The sequence below is a fragment of the Hoplias malabaricus genome, chromosome Y (genome assembly GCF_029633855.1).
Source record: "Hoplias malabaricus isolate fHopMal1 chromosome Y, fHopMal1.hap1, whole genome shotgun sequence".
NCBI classification, from domain to species: Eukaryota; Metazoa; Chordata; class Actinopteri; order Characiformes; family Erythrinidae; genus Hoplias; species Hoplias malabaricus.
Window position 1 is genome coordinate 80,239,315 of NC_089820.1, and position 13,698 is coordinate 80,253,012.

Sequence of the window (13,698 nt, forward strand, 5' to 3'; positions counted from 1 at the left end):
CCGGAGGAAACCCACGCAGACACAGGGAGAACACACCACACTCCTCACAGACAGTCACCCAGAGGAAACTCACGCAGACACAGGGTGAACACACCACACTCCTCACAGACAGTCACCCGGAGGAAACCCACGCAGACACAGGGAGAACACACCACACTCTTCACAGACAGTCACCCGGAGGAAACCCACGCAGACACAGGGAGAACACACCACACTCCTCACAGACAGTCACCCGGAGGAAACCCACGCAGACACAGGGAGAACACACCACACTCCTCACAGACAGTCACCCGGAGGAAACCCACGCAGACACAGGGAGAACACACCACACTCTTCACAGACAGTCACCCGGAGGAAACCCACGCAGACACAGGGAGAACACACCACACTCCTCACAGACAGTCACCCGGAGGAAACCCACGCAGACACAGGGAGAACACACCACACTCTTCACAGACAGTCACCCGGAGGAAACCCACGCAGACACAGGGAGAACACACCACACTCCTCACAGACAGTCACCCGGAGGAAACCCACGCAGACACAGGGAGAACACACCACACTCCTCACAGACAGTCACCCGGAGGAAACCCACGCAGACACAGGGAGAACACACCACACTCTTCACAGACAGTCACCCAGAGGAAACTCACGCAGACACAGGGAGAACACACCACACTCCTCACAGACAGTCACCCGGAGGAAACCCACACAGACACAGGGAGAACACACCACACTCCTCACAGACAGTCACCCGGAGGAAACCCACGCAGACACAGGGAGAACACACCACACTCCTCACAGACAGTCACCCGGAGGAAACCCACGCAGACACAGGGTGACTGTCTGTGAGGAGTGTGGTGTGTTCTCCCTGTGTCTGCGTGGGTTTCCTCCGGGTGACTGTCTGTGAGGAGTGTTCCTGTTTCCTCCCACAGTCCAAAAACACACGTTGGTAGGTGGATTGGTGACTCAAAAGTGTACGTAGGTGTGTGTGTGTGAGTGAATGTGTGTGTGTGTCTTTGTTGCCCTGTGAAGGACTGGTGCCCCCTCCAGGGTGTAAGACTTTTGCACAGCACTGGGACGTGGAGCAGTGGAACTGCATTCTCTTGAGTTATAGAGCACTTATACTTCCAATACCTTCAGGACGAGTGATCAATAATCACAAATCATCCAGTATCTGCACCTGACCGCATTAAAGTTCATGAGAAATTTATAACCAAATCCTCACATCAATGATCATACCTTAAAAAGTACATATTTAGTGAATGGAATCAAATCCTCAGAGCAAATGTACTATGTAAAAGAGTCAAAACTTTCTATGAACACACTGAGGGATGGGATCTACAAAAAACACAAGACTCCTGGTTAAAGTTCCAGTCGAGTCATGAATATTCCACAGGCAGCAGTTAGTTACTGATCTGACGTCAGAAACTAAACCATTAGATGAGAGTGAGGACAAAATCGGGTCCAAACATCAACCACTTTAATATGCGCTCCACTATTTTTGGGGGGGATGGGAACACTCACGCTTCACGGTAAATACGTGCTCGCTCTACGTTTACGACAGGCCACAGTTTGTGCAAAAAATATCTCTTTTATTATTTATGATAGCATTGTTACACAAACAGACAACATGAACAGTTTTAGACGCTCCTTAACGTCGCCTGCTGAAAAGTTAGCTTTGGCAAAAAAAATAAAAATAAAATAATAATAATAATAATAATAATAATAAAATAAAACAATAAAAAATAAAGCAGCAAAGTAACAGGATCACAGATCAAAGAGGGAACCGGAGGGACAGTACCGGCAGCTGGCGGATCGCACAACAAACCACATTGACTGAGGAGCCAGAAAGAGAAGTACTATTTCACAAGGACCGGATAATGCAGCGCGTACATCGTTAAGATTCGCTTTAATCAAACGGTTCAAAGCTTGAGATCGACAGCGTTATTCCCCCTTCTGCTGAGGGAGTGATGGGGGATAGTCTCAAGATTAGAAATAAAGTATAATACACAGATTTGTGAAGGTATTCTTTAAACGAGTACAAGTGAATACACAGAGCGTTCCACCCGGATGTGACTGTAAATACTATGGAGAACAAAAAAGCGAAAAGAAACATTATCCTCATCTACGCGGACCTGAAAGTGTACAGCACTTCAATGCTAATGATACAGTGAACGAGCCGAAAACTCTACAAAAGTGTTAGTGTGGGTCAACGCCCAGGGCTTTTTCTCCAAATTCAGGTGGTGTGCATTCTTGATAAATCTCTATATAAATAACTGCTACACTACCACACGACAACTACAGATCCCCTCTCTCTAGCACATTGGCACCAACGCGATGTGGAGAAGAGTGACTTTGCCTCAGAGACAGTGAGACGGCATGCAGCGAATGCTAAAACTGACTGGAAATCCGCATCCCGAGCTCTAACCGGGCCGCGAGGAACTCAAACGCAAACGAGTTTCTGCACACGAGTGCTGTGCTTTCAGTTTCCATATTCAAAACAGTCATTGACATTTACAAGTTCACAGAATAAGAAGCATGTGCTAAGAACATGCACCTCCAGCATCAGCTTTCTTTTTGATTAAAATCAGATTCCAATCAAATACAAAAAAAAAAAAAAGATCTTAAAATTGAACCATTAACTGGTTTCTAACTATTTTACAACGGTGTAGTCGTGTAATCACTAAGAAAAGTGGATCTGTTCTGTACATTTCACTGTGGTCTGCTCAGTTAGAATAACGTCGTAGCCCAACTCCTCTATGACTTGAGGGTTGAGGCCGTGCTAGGGCTGAGATAAAGTGCGATTGCTATGAGCAAAATTAGGCAAAGAAATGAACACAAATAATTTCAAGCATATCTGTATTATTTACAAAAATTACATTTAAATACAGACGGTTACGCCATTGACCCATTCGGAAAAAGGAGCACATTCTGTGATTTATGAAGAATGTAACGTGTTTCTAAATGACACAGGCCTAGTAAAGGTTGAATATCATATAATATCCAGATATGTATAAAAGGGAGAATTAAATTATGTTCTTGTTCTGATATTTCAGAATTTATTTGTGAGAATGTTTAACCTTTGAACAGATTATTTGGGCGGTATTTTAGATTTAAACTACAACTTACACGTCAATAGTGTAACTATTTTTAGTTCCTTAATTTCTTTGTATTAAGTACTTAAACCCAATGGTTATTAAAACTGAAATGGATACAATCAGCAGTTCTGCACTCGGGACCCACCACGACCCTGAACTGGATAAAACAGTTACAGGCACCGAATGAATTCCAAATAATTTGGTTATTCAACGTTACATTAACATCATTTTCACTTAATTCCACTTTGTTGCTACCTTCACACATTAGAAACCGACAATCTAAAGGCTACCGACACAAACAGGTGCTGATTTGAATAGTTTTGGCCTTCTTACGAATTCAAATGAGGTTCTTGTTGTGTAATGTACTCAGATCGGTTGTACGCCTAGAATAGGGTGCCTCCAATACCTACCACTGCTCTGTATCTAACTATTTACCCTCTCAGCTAGGCACCTCTCTAGTTCAATAACAGGCAGTTACAAATTTGTACTTTGGAATTTATTTTGCTGAAGTCTACCCAGCCAGCTGGACGGACTTTATTTAATACTAACTTTCCATACATCAGGATTCGCCTAGATACACAGCCCTGTTAATGATGTCAATTTAGTTCTGAGGCACCGTATACAGTCATCGTTTTTAAAATATTTGGAATATAAAATCTCTTTTCCTTAAGAAAGAGTCAGAACGGTTTCCTTTTCAAGGCCTATGTCTACAGATGATGTCAAAAGACTGCAAGTTTTGACACAAGGGCACACACATGTGAGTGAGCTAATGCTTTCGTGTACATTCACACTTTTCTGTTGTTCACAAAAAAAAGCACAAAGAAGCGTGAATGATTTTACAAGGGAAGAACAGACTACTCATCAACCCTTTTTCTGATGCTACACTTGGGATTGTAAATAGCTTTGTGTGATTATAAAAGCTTTAGATTATACTTTCTCCCTAAAAGGTTGTGATTACCAAAACTTTTCCTTATATTAGATTTATCCTATGACAACTATAGCATTCTTCAACTGGGGATTTAGTGCAAAATTACAAATATACTAGGGTTTTCTTTCTTCTTACAGAGGTTATAACTATTAGCTTCAATCTCTTAGCTTAAATGTTATTTGCTTTCAAAATATTTGGTTTTACAGGTGTGTCTGGGACCACTTTATTTAACATGCAGCCACTGATGAAAGCTATCTACCTTTTAGATCAATCCTCTTTACGTGGAGAGGCCAAACCATCAGGGTTTGTATCCATTATTCATGACATAAATTGATTAATAATAGTCAGTTAGCCATCTTATTGCTAGCATCGAGCTGCTAACTTGCTCAAGATTTCTGTTCCTCTTCTCTTAACACACTAGACCTTCCATCAAGGCCTCTGGTGGCCTCTGGTGTAATATAGAGTTCAGACATGTGTTATTTGCATGACAGAAGAGCTAATTTGCATATATTTCTAATTCACTAATAGTATTTGAAAACATTCTCTAATCACTGATTAATTACGCCCATCCCTAGTTTGCATTACTCAAGCCATAATCTGACAATATGTGGTATATGCACCACCTTCAGCATTTCTGTAATGTCATGTATAATGGCTTATATGCATTACTGGAGCATAATAACGTATAATAATTACATATAAATAAATACACTATGTACCTCTTAGAACGCCTGCTTTCAAAGTGTAGACTTCCAATCTGGAAAAGCTGAAAGTAGCCAACTAAACAATAGCAGAATTCCGTTAACATTCGGTTAATGTGGAGCTAAACCCCGTGCCTTTTAGCAATTCCTGATTGGGGCGTTGAGCTTTGTTCTCTACGCTTAAGTCAACAGCGTGACATCCACGTATATGACACATGTGAATTACAAACCACAGACACTCCACACGGTTGCCCCCCTGCGCGCACCACCTCTCCATAGCAACTCATGGTGAAGACAGCAATACGAGAGGTGACGACATGAGCTATGGGGAGGTGAGGGCGAGTTTGTTTTTTTCGTTTTTTCCTTTGCTCTTGTATTCTTTAGGTCGTCTTGACCAGGTCATAGACGTGGATGTGGAAATCGTCGTCGTATTTGATGTAGTAGACGGAAGGCTTGGCGGGGACTTGATAGATGACTAGCCCGGTCCTCTTCACTCCTTTATCAGTAACATATTCCACCTGCTTACCCACAAGGCTCTCCGTCTCCTCGCCAGGTTTCCGGTCAGCAGGGAGCAGGTGTTTGTTCTCTGGGAAACAAACAACGACGAAGAAGCTGTTACATTTTACACACAATGTCAGATGGGGCTAATTTTCAAGCCACTCAACTAGCCTCCCCTACAGCATGATGGACATCAACTTGAAAGCATGAAGCATATTGACTGTATCTGGACATATGTAAACATAAGTGTATATGCTTAATACTTCTGGGTTCTACATCATTAGTTGTGGTAAAAGAAATATAATCTTCAGCTAAAATCTTATGAAAGGAGTGGGAAATGCCTACTGTCATCACTACAAAATAAAGGTAGACTCTAGTAGGTATCTTCCATTGCACGGTAAGATTATCCTTTCATTCCTAAATTGGGTTCACAAACTCCAAAACAACACAATCCTTCACTAAAGGATTGCACTCTTCACTTACTCCCATGGTAACGCTGTGCTGCACAGAGGGATACTGAAATTACACACCCCCAACGCTATTCCTGAAAAAGGCCACGCAAAACCAAGGCACACTGCGCTTCAAAACTCATCCTGGTGATGATCTTGCACCGCCATGCGCATGTGGTAAAGGACATAAAAATACCAACCCACACACTTATTTTAAGAGTACAGAAAAGGAAGTGAAACATCACACAAAGAATAAAGAGCCAAACTGAAAATAAATAAAGGATTATAACTAATCTGATTCAAACGCATTCAAATATTTGCCAGAGTAATGAAATGCATTACTGTATTACATTACGTCCACATTTTCGGCCTGTGAAATTACCAGAGTGACATTACTGAGGAATTTTAAATACGACCAAATTCAAGAACTAGCATCAAGACTTCAAAGCAACTACAGACAACAATCAAGCAACAGCATCGCAAAGCCACTGGTCACTCACCTGCCTCAGGTAAAATGCGGAGATCGCCGTCCTTATAGTCATCCCACAACTGGTACATGTACAGAACTGGGTCTTTCTCATATGTGATGTAATACCAGTTAGTCATTATAGGGGCACGAGAAAGCACCATCCCTCTCCATTCGTTTTTCTCTCCATCTTCTTTCTCAAAAAGATGCTCCACTGCTTTCCCCACCAACTCCTCTGCATCATGCGGTACCTTGATCTTGTTGTTTACTGCAAAGAGCAGAACAAACCTTATTAAGAATCGACTGCCTGGAAGTGTAAGACCTACTGAGGCTGGATCGTTTACTAAGATAAGAATCAACCTTGTGTTGTTATAGAGGGGCATTATATTCCTCTGCCTCATTGGTCTAACAGAATTCAGTATTTTATATCATGTTCCTGTATTTGGTCATCAGTGTTCTCTCCCTACACTACCCAGCATGTGTCACACAATCACTTCATACACCTTGTTGTGACAATCTAATAAACACAACCAAGTGTGCATTCAAATAGCTTGTACCTTGGTCATTAAGCAAAATCACAAAGGCAACATAGATTATACACTACATTGCCAAAGGTATTCACTCGGCTGCCTTCACACACATAGGAACTTGAGTGACATCCCATTCTTATTCCATAGGGTTTTATGATGTCACGCCACCCTTTGCAGCTATAACAGCTTCAACTTTTCTGGGAAGGCTTTCCACAAGGTTGAGGTCTCCTTGCTTTATGCACTGGTGCACAGTCACGTTGGAACAGGAAGGGACCGTCCCCAAACCGTTCCCACAAATTTGGGAGTATGAAATTGTCCAAAGTCTCTTGGTAGGCTGAAGCATTAGGAGTTCCCTACAACCCCAAACCATAATCCCTCCTTCACCATGGCACAGTGCAGTCATAGAAGTACCATTCTCCTGGCAACTGCCAAACCCAGACTCATCCATTGGATTGCAAGATCGAGAAGTGTGATTTGTCACTTCAGAGGACATGTCTCCACTGCTCTAGAGTCCAGTGGAAGCACGCTTTACACCACTGCATCCGACAATTTGCATTGCGCTTGTTTTTTTGCATTGCGTGACGTAAGGCTTGGATACAGCTGCTCGGCCTTGGCAACCAATTCCACGAAGCTCTCTAACCACTGTTTTTGAGTTAATCTGAAAACCAAATGAAGTTTGGAGGTCAGCAGCGACTGACTCTGCAGAAAGTTGGCTGCCGTTCCCAATCACTTCCACTTTGTTATAATATCACCGACAGTTGACTCTGGAATATTTTGTAGCCACAACTGGACTTTTTGCACAGAGGACATCCCATCATGGTACCAGACTGGAATTCACTAACCTCCTGAGAGCAACCATTCTTTCACAGATGTTTGTAAAGGCAGGGTGCAGGCCTAAATACTTGGTTTTATAAACCTGTGGCCACGGAATGATTGGAACACTTGAATTTAACGTTTTACAAGGGCTTCATAAATCAAGCTTGTAGTAACTGGATATTGGGTTTGCAATGTTTTGAACAAAGCTTTTAACAACTCTACTGATCATGCAACTACAGATCTACTAGATCTAACAGATTATACATTGAATAGTCATAGTGTTTTTAAAAATCCAACAGCAGTCATACCAGTGCAACATATCTGAACCTGACCCCATCAGGTTAGTAAAACTGCAGTACTGAGAATGAGCCACCTATCACTTCTGGCTCTTTAGGGAAAGTGTGGGTGGGCTGCTGTAGCATTTACGCAGAGCAAGTGATGTACTAAGCTATGTAAGTGTAGAACTACAAAGTTCTAGGAGGCGGTTTTAATGTTATGGCTGAGTGGTGAATGTGACCCGTCATAAATTAGTTCATTTTGAAGGTTAAAGAGAAAGTAGCCTGGGTGCAGCCATGTGAATCGCAAACAAGCTCTTTCGCTGAACAAAAGCAGAATGATATTACATCGGGCTTTACATTCAACACAAAGCTCATTCATACACAGATCCTGCTGCACCAAACAAACTCCTTATCCAAACAAAAGCAGCCTGTTAATGCATCACAGTTTATGTTCCATCAACAAAATGCTCACTCATCTACAAAGGGCATGCTTTTCTTTCCAGATGTAAACAGGAAACTGACACAAACCCATGCATCTAAGCAGATTTCTTTCTGATCCAACTATTCCATTCTGCCGTAGAGCCGTATCTCCCAACAAGAGCTGTCCTTGCGTGAGCTTAGAGGAGATTAAAGACCGTGTCCACTGAATGGCCACAGTAATTTAGACAGCGTGCTACAGAGAAGGTAAAAGCACACACAAAAGTGACAAAAGTCCAGAACGAAAATGTCCCTAACACCTTCTGCATCCCCTGCAAGGTGAGGCGCGCAGTGCTAACTTCCTGTTTACACTTCAGCAGCGTGCGGTTTAGACCCTGCACTACTCACCAACTTTCTCGGTGAGAACCTGAAGATTGGACACTCTCTTGTCTTTGAACAGCTCGATGCCGTAGACACAGTCAAAGCCGTCGTACTTCACCATGTACAACGAGGAGTTAACGCTGAGCCGGTCCAGCACCGTGCCCTTCCACTTAGTGAGGGCTCCTTTCTCCCTCCAGCTGTGCTGTATCCTCTTGCCCAGCAGGTTATTGGGGTCGAGGGTGAGTGTGTCACTTAGCTCCCCACTGCTGCGTTTCCTACGGGACCCAAAAATAACAAAGAAAAACCAAAGAATGTTCACTGTATTGTGAGAAGAGCTACCGATAGTACAGCTATTACATTTAGGTCACTACAAGAAAGAGTCTGAATTACACACCCTTTAATATCCATGTTTTTCTCCACATACAAAGTACATTTTAATAAGTTCTTTTAAGACCTTCAAGTGAAATCTTTGAAAGACTCTGGACATTCACTTAGTTCCTACTGAGTATCACGCTAATGGTCAACAGAGACCGCTATAATTAGCAGTCACAGCAGTGATGATAAGAGCAGCTGAAAGAGGACTGTAAGTATTCATCCGCTCGATCCGGTTCAGGGTCGGGTTGACTGCACGTCATTATGATTGTTTATCATTATCACATTACTGAACTGACCCATTAAAAATGCTGTTTGGCTGGTTCGAGTCTTTCTGATAAGGTGCTAGAAAACACACGAACATGTGGCTTTATCAGAACCTGCTTTTTCTACTCAGGTGTTTAAAGGTCAGTTCACAGTTCTGTCGGGAATGCTGACCTCAGACAAAATTCAGTCAAAAATATTCTTAAAATCATTAAAAAAATAGAAAGTTGGACATTCTCTAAAAGGGAAATAAAAGTATTAGGAGTAAATCCACTGCATTTGTTTTCATTGCTTAGTCATCACTAGTGTGTATGTAACATAATATTAGCATAGCGTTAGCATAGTCTGCTCCAGTCAGAACAGCTTTCCTCTTCCTCGTGTATTTATCTAATCATCAGAAATATCTTGTGAAGAATGAACACCTTTATATTAATCCAATGTAAAAACCAATGTAGGGTGGTCTCTGCATTTTATTTTCTAAAACACAGCTATCGTTAGATACTCGTTTCTGTGGTCACTTCCCTTATCGTATTAAATGAAAATGAGACTAAGAAGACACCTCGTAAATCCTTTCACACCACAAACACTGGTCCACTTACCTGCCCCTTTTCTTCGACATGTTTCCAGTTCAGCAACAGCTGCTGGTGAAGAGTCAGAAGACAGAAGATTATGGAAAATACAGAACTAACCATGCGAACAGCAGGAAGGGGAAAAAAATCACACCCTACAGTGACAAACAGGCTTCTAGCGAGTGGCATTTAAATTTGTGGTTAGACACATGATTTTTGACAAAAGTGTGTAGGTCCAATGTTGTTTATGTGGAGTTGTTTCTCATGCCATGATCTCTGGTCTGTTACATGAAGATAAGCTTGAATGTGTTCTACTGGCTCTTTAAGCTTGCTTTGACTTCTGCAGCTTCCCTTAACTAACATTTATTATTAGGGTACTTCAGTTATAACACATTTGCAAAAAATATGTTAATGTTTATAGCATTTTCCATGAGCTGAACGTCTTAAAATGTGTTACAGAATGTAAATATCACCAGCTGATATTTATACACAGGGAGAACACACCGCACTCCTCACAGACAGTCACCCAGAGGAAACCCACGCAGACACAGAGAGAACACACCACACTCCTCACAGACAGTCACCCGGAGGAAACCCACACAGACACAGGGAGAACACACCGCACTCCTCACAGACAGTCACCCAGAGGAAACCCACGCAGACACAGGGAGAACACACCACACTCCTCACAGACAGTCACCCGGAGGAAACCCACGCAGACACAGGGAGAACACACCACACTCCTCACAGACAGTCACCCGGAGGAAACCCATGCAGACACAGGGAGAACACACCACACTCCTCACAGATAGTCACCTGGAGGAAACCCACGCAGACACAGGGAGAACACACCACACTCCTCACAGACAGTCACCCGAAGGGAACCCATGCAGACACAGGAAGAACACCTTTCAGGTATATGCTAAACATAAATATACTTCTACTTTTCACACTAACAGGAAGTGAGGAAGCTTTACTACACAAGTATGTGTCATTGCCAGCCCTCAGCACCAACATACATTGAATTCAGTATTTAATACGGTACACGTATCTCTTTGTATTTTTGGGATAATGGTGTGCATCAACCCATGTTCAAAGCCAATGTGAGATGCACTGTGGATATTTGAATATGTTTACACACACTTAACACTGCATTCTATGCAACTGATATGTACACTTTGGAGTTACATTTTTAAACATGGCAATCCACATGTGGGGGACCCACACCATGTAGTATAAGCCATTTCAATAGAGAATCACAAAACAATTGATTCTCATGTTAGTGCAAAACAAAAGGTGTCCTGCAGGATGTTTATTACTTTAGCTTTAAAACACACAGTGGCTTAAGCCTCGGTGGTGAGATTGATGAGCTTTAAAGTACTAGCTCGGTTCTCCAGCTCACTGTAAATGTTCTTGTCATCTGATGCTCTCTGATGTCTGACTGCTTTGGCTCAGCTGCGTTTTAACTGCAGAGCCGGATGTCAACAACATCGGCCGTGTTGCATAATCAGCTCCATGTAATGAATCCAGTCTAACTAATCTGAATTATACTTGTTCTGAATGTGTGGGACGCCCTCGTGACATTGTTCAACAACACAATGCTTACACTGCGGCATGAGGAAAGCTGACTGGGTTAGTTATCTATGTTAGTTAACTGAGTTAGGGAAATAAGTTCATTTACTCAGCTCATTTAGTCCATTTCCCACTAACGTTACAGTGTTGGCATGTTTCCCCATTAAAGCTAAAGTTGGCTTCTACCATAACTGTTCCATTCCACCTTAAACGCTGCCGCGGGACGCACTCAGGACGCCAGAGTGTTGCGTTAACTGCTGCACGATTTAAGGTGGAACGGAATACTCGAAGAAGGCAAATTCAGCCTCATTTTTTTTCACAGGGACAGTGTTACTGTCTTTGTACTTATGCCTAAGCTCCAGCCCACAAAGACATATATAACTGTACCCAACTTCGCGGTTTAAAGTAAATAAAATCTCCTCCGTCTAAAAAACCAGCACCGCTAGTTAAGCTAGCTAAACCGTAGCTTACCATTGTCTTCACAATGTAACATGCGCAACAGGCAAAAACGCCTTTATTTCCTTTATTACTTTTGATATTTGAATATTAATTTCCCGTACCCGTCTCCCCTGGGCGAACTATTCAAACAAAACCTTTACCTGGCCTTTATTTTCATGTCTATGACGGACGTCCCTCTGCAGAGAAGCGTCTGCCTCATATACTGGCCCTAGTCGCGACGTCAAGGAGGCGCCAGTCATCGGGAACAAAAAAAACTACAAATCCCAGAATGCATCGGCAAATTAATATACTACGAAACTCAGCACTCTTGTCGCAAGTTGTCCTGGGATATTGAGTCCCCTTCTCGTGTGAAGGTGTGGAATCGTTTCTTTACAGTATGTATACAACAATAATAACAACTTCATCACCGAGAAAAGTTACTTTTGGAGCTCCAAAATATATTCCATAGTTACAAAGTGGCTATTTCAGCATGAAGACAGAATCTATAATTGTATTCACATACAGAAATCTAGGCTACATGTTTGAGGAGAATTGTATTTGTTGCATTTTCAAATATAAACGTGGGGACATTATTTTAGGCTGTGACACTCAAATAAAACACCACGAGAGTAAGCTCTTCACAATAAAACATGACGTCTTACGGCACAATTTCCACAAGAGGGCACACTCTGACTTACATAAGGGGGTCCAAACTTCTTGTCCTGTGGGCCAAAAGGGGCAGTAAATGTATATAAAAAATACAGCAGGTTTTAGAAATTACTACAGTATGTAAACTATTACTGAAGTACTTTATGTACACAGCTGTAGATAAAAATATTGAATAAATTATATAAATATTATATGAGTGTTCTCTCATTGGCGGCACGGTGGCGCAGCAGGTAGGTGTCGCAGTCACACAGCTCCAGGGACCTGGAGGTTGTGGGTTTGATTCCCGCTCCGGGTGACTGTCTGTGAGGAGCTTGGTGTGTTCTCCCTGTGTCTGTGTTGGTTTCCTCCGGGTGACTGTCTGTGAGGAGTGTGGTGTGTTCTCTCTGTGTCTGCGTGGGTTTCCTCCGGGTGACTGTCTGTGAGGAGTGTGGTGTGTTCTCCCTGTGTCTGCGTGGGTTTCCTCCGGGTGACTGTCTGTGAGGAGCTTGGTGTGTTCTCCCTGTGTCTGTGTTGGTTTCCTCCGGGTGACTGTCTGTGAGGAGTGTGGTGTGTTCTCCCTGTGTCTGCGTGGGATTCCTCCGGGTGACTGTCTGTGATGAGTGTGGTGTGTTCTCCCTGTGTCTGCGTGGGTTTCCTCCGGGTGACTATCTGTAAGGAATGTTCTCCAGGTAGGCTCTGGACCCACTGCGACCCTGAACTGGATAAGCGCTTACAGATTATGAATGAATGTTCTCTCATTTGTAGTTTCTTACAGTCTCATGAGCCACACACCGGGCAGCTTTGGGTCAGAACATTCAGAGAAAACAAGACAATTCCAGTGAGAAAATATAGATTCTTAATTCTAAATCAGCCATGGTCAGAATTAATAGAACTTATGTGTTCTATTAAATTTTAAAAGCACTCTGGGGCCCTTGTAACATTGCTGTAAGCCTTAAGGACTTCACTGAAGTGCACACAGGGAGGCATTAGTGTTCAAGGCGTCAGAAGCCTGAAACAGAACTGGGGCACATGCAGCTCAGGCCCACTTTAACTGTATAAATTAGCATCACTAAGGTAAGGTAATATTTCAGTTCCTTCTGACATGCAAAAATAAGTAAATAAATAAATATCCACCAGAAGTTAAGAGCGGTTTTACTTTGAATTGTCATTACCTGGTTTCTCAATGTTCTTTACTGTAAGTAACTTACCATTACAGAAAGGATGTTCATACTGTAAGTCAATACAGCATTCAGCTTCTTCTCTCTCATCT

General features: G+C 42.5%; 1 protein-coding gene across 3 annotated transcripts; it reads right to left on the bottom strand.

Moving 5' to 3' along the window:
* Window positions 1-1,599: 1,599 nt before the first annotated feature.
* LOC136679401 (spindlin-W-like) lies at window positions 1,600-12,021 on the bottom strand. 3 transcript variants are annotated; one of them, XM_066657904.1, is made up of 5 exons: window positions 11,942-12,021; window positions 9,801-9,842; window positions 8,593-8,840; window positions 6,178-6,411; window positions 1,600-5,316 (listed from the first exon to the last, which is right to left on the bottom strand). In XM_066657904.1, the coding sequence occupies exons 2-5, from the start codon at window positions 9,818-9,820 to the stop codon at window positions 5,111-5,113; spliced, it is 708 nt and encodes a 235-aa protein (XP_066514001.1). In that variant the 5' UTR covers window positions 9,821-9,842; window positions 11,942-12,021; the 3' UTR covers window positions 1,600-5,110. The 3 variants fall into 3 exon arrangements, with proteins under 3 accessions (XP_066514001.1, XP_066514000.1, XP_066514002.1); XM_066657903.1 differs by having other exon boundaries at window positions 9,801-9,839; window positions 11,942-12,006; XM_066657905.1 differs by lacking the exon at window positions 11,942-12,021 and adding an exon at window positions 11,853-11,862.
* Window positions 12,022-13,698: the final 1,677 nt, after the last annotated feature.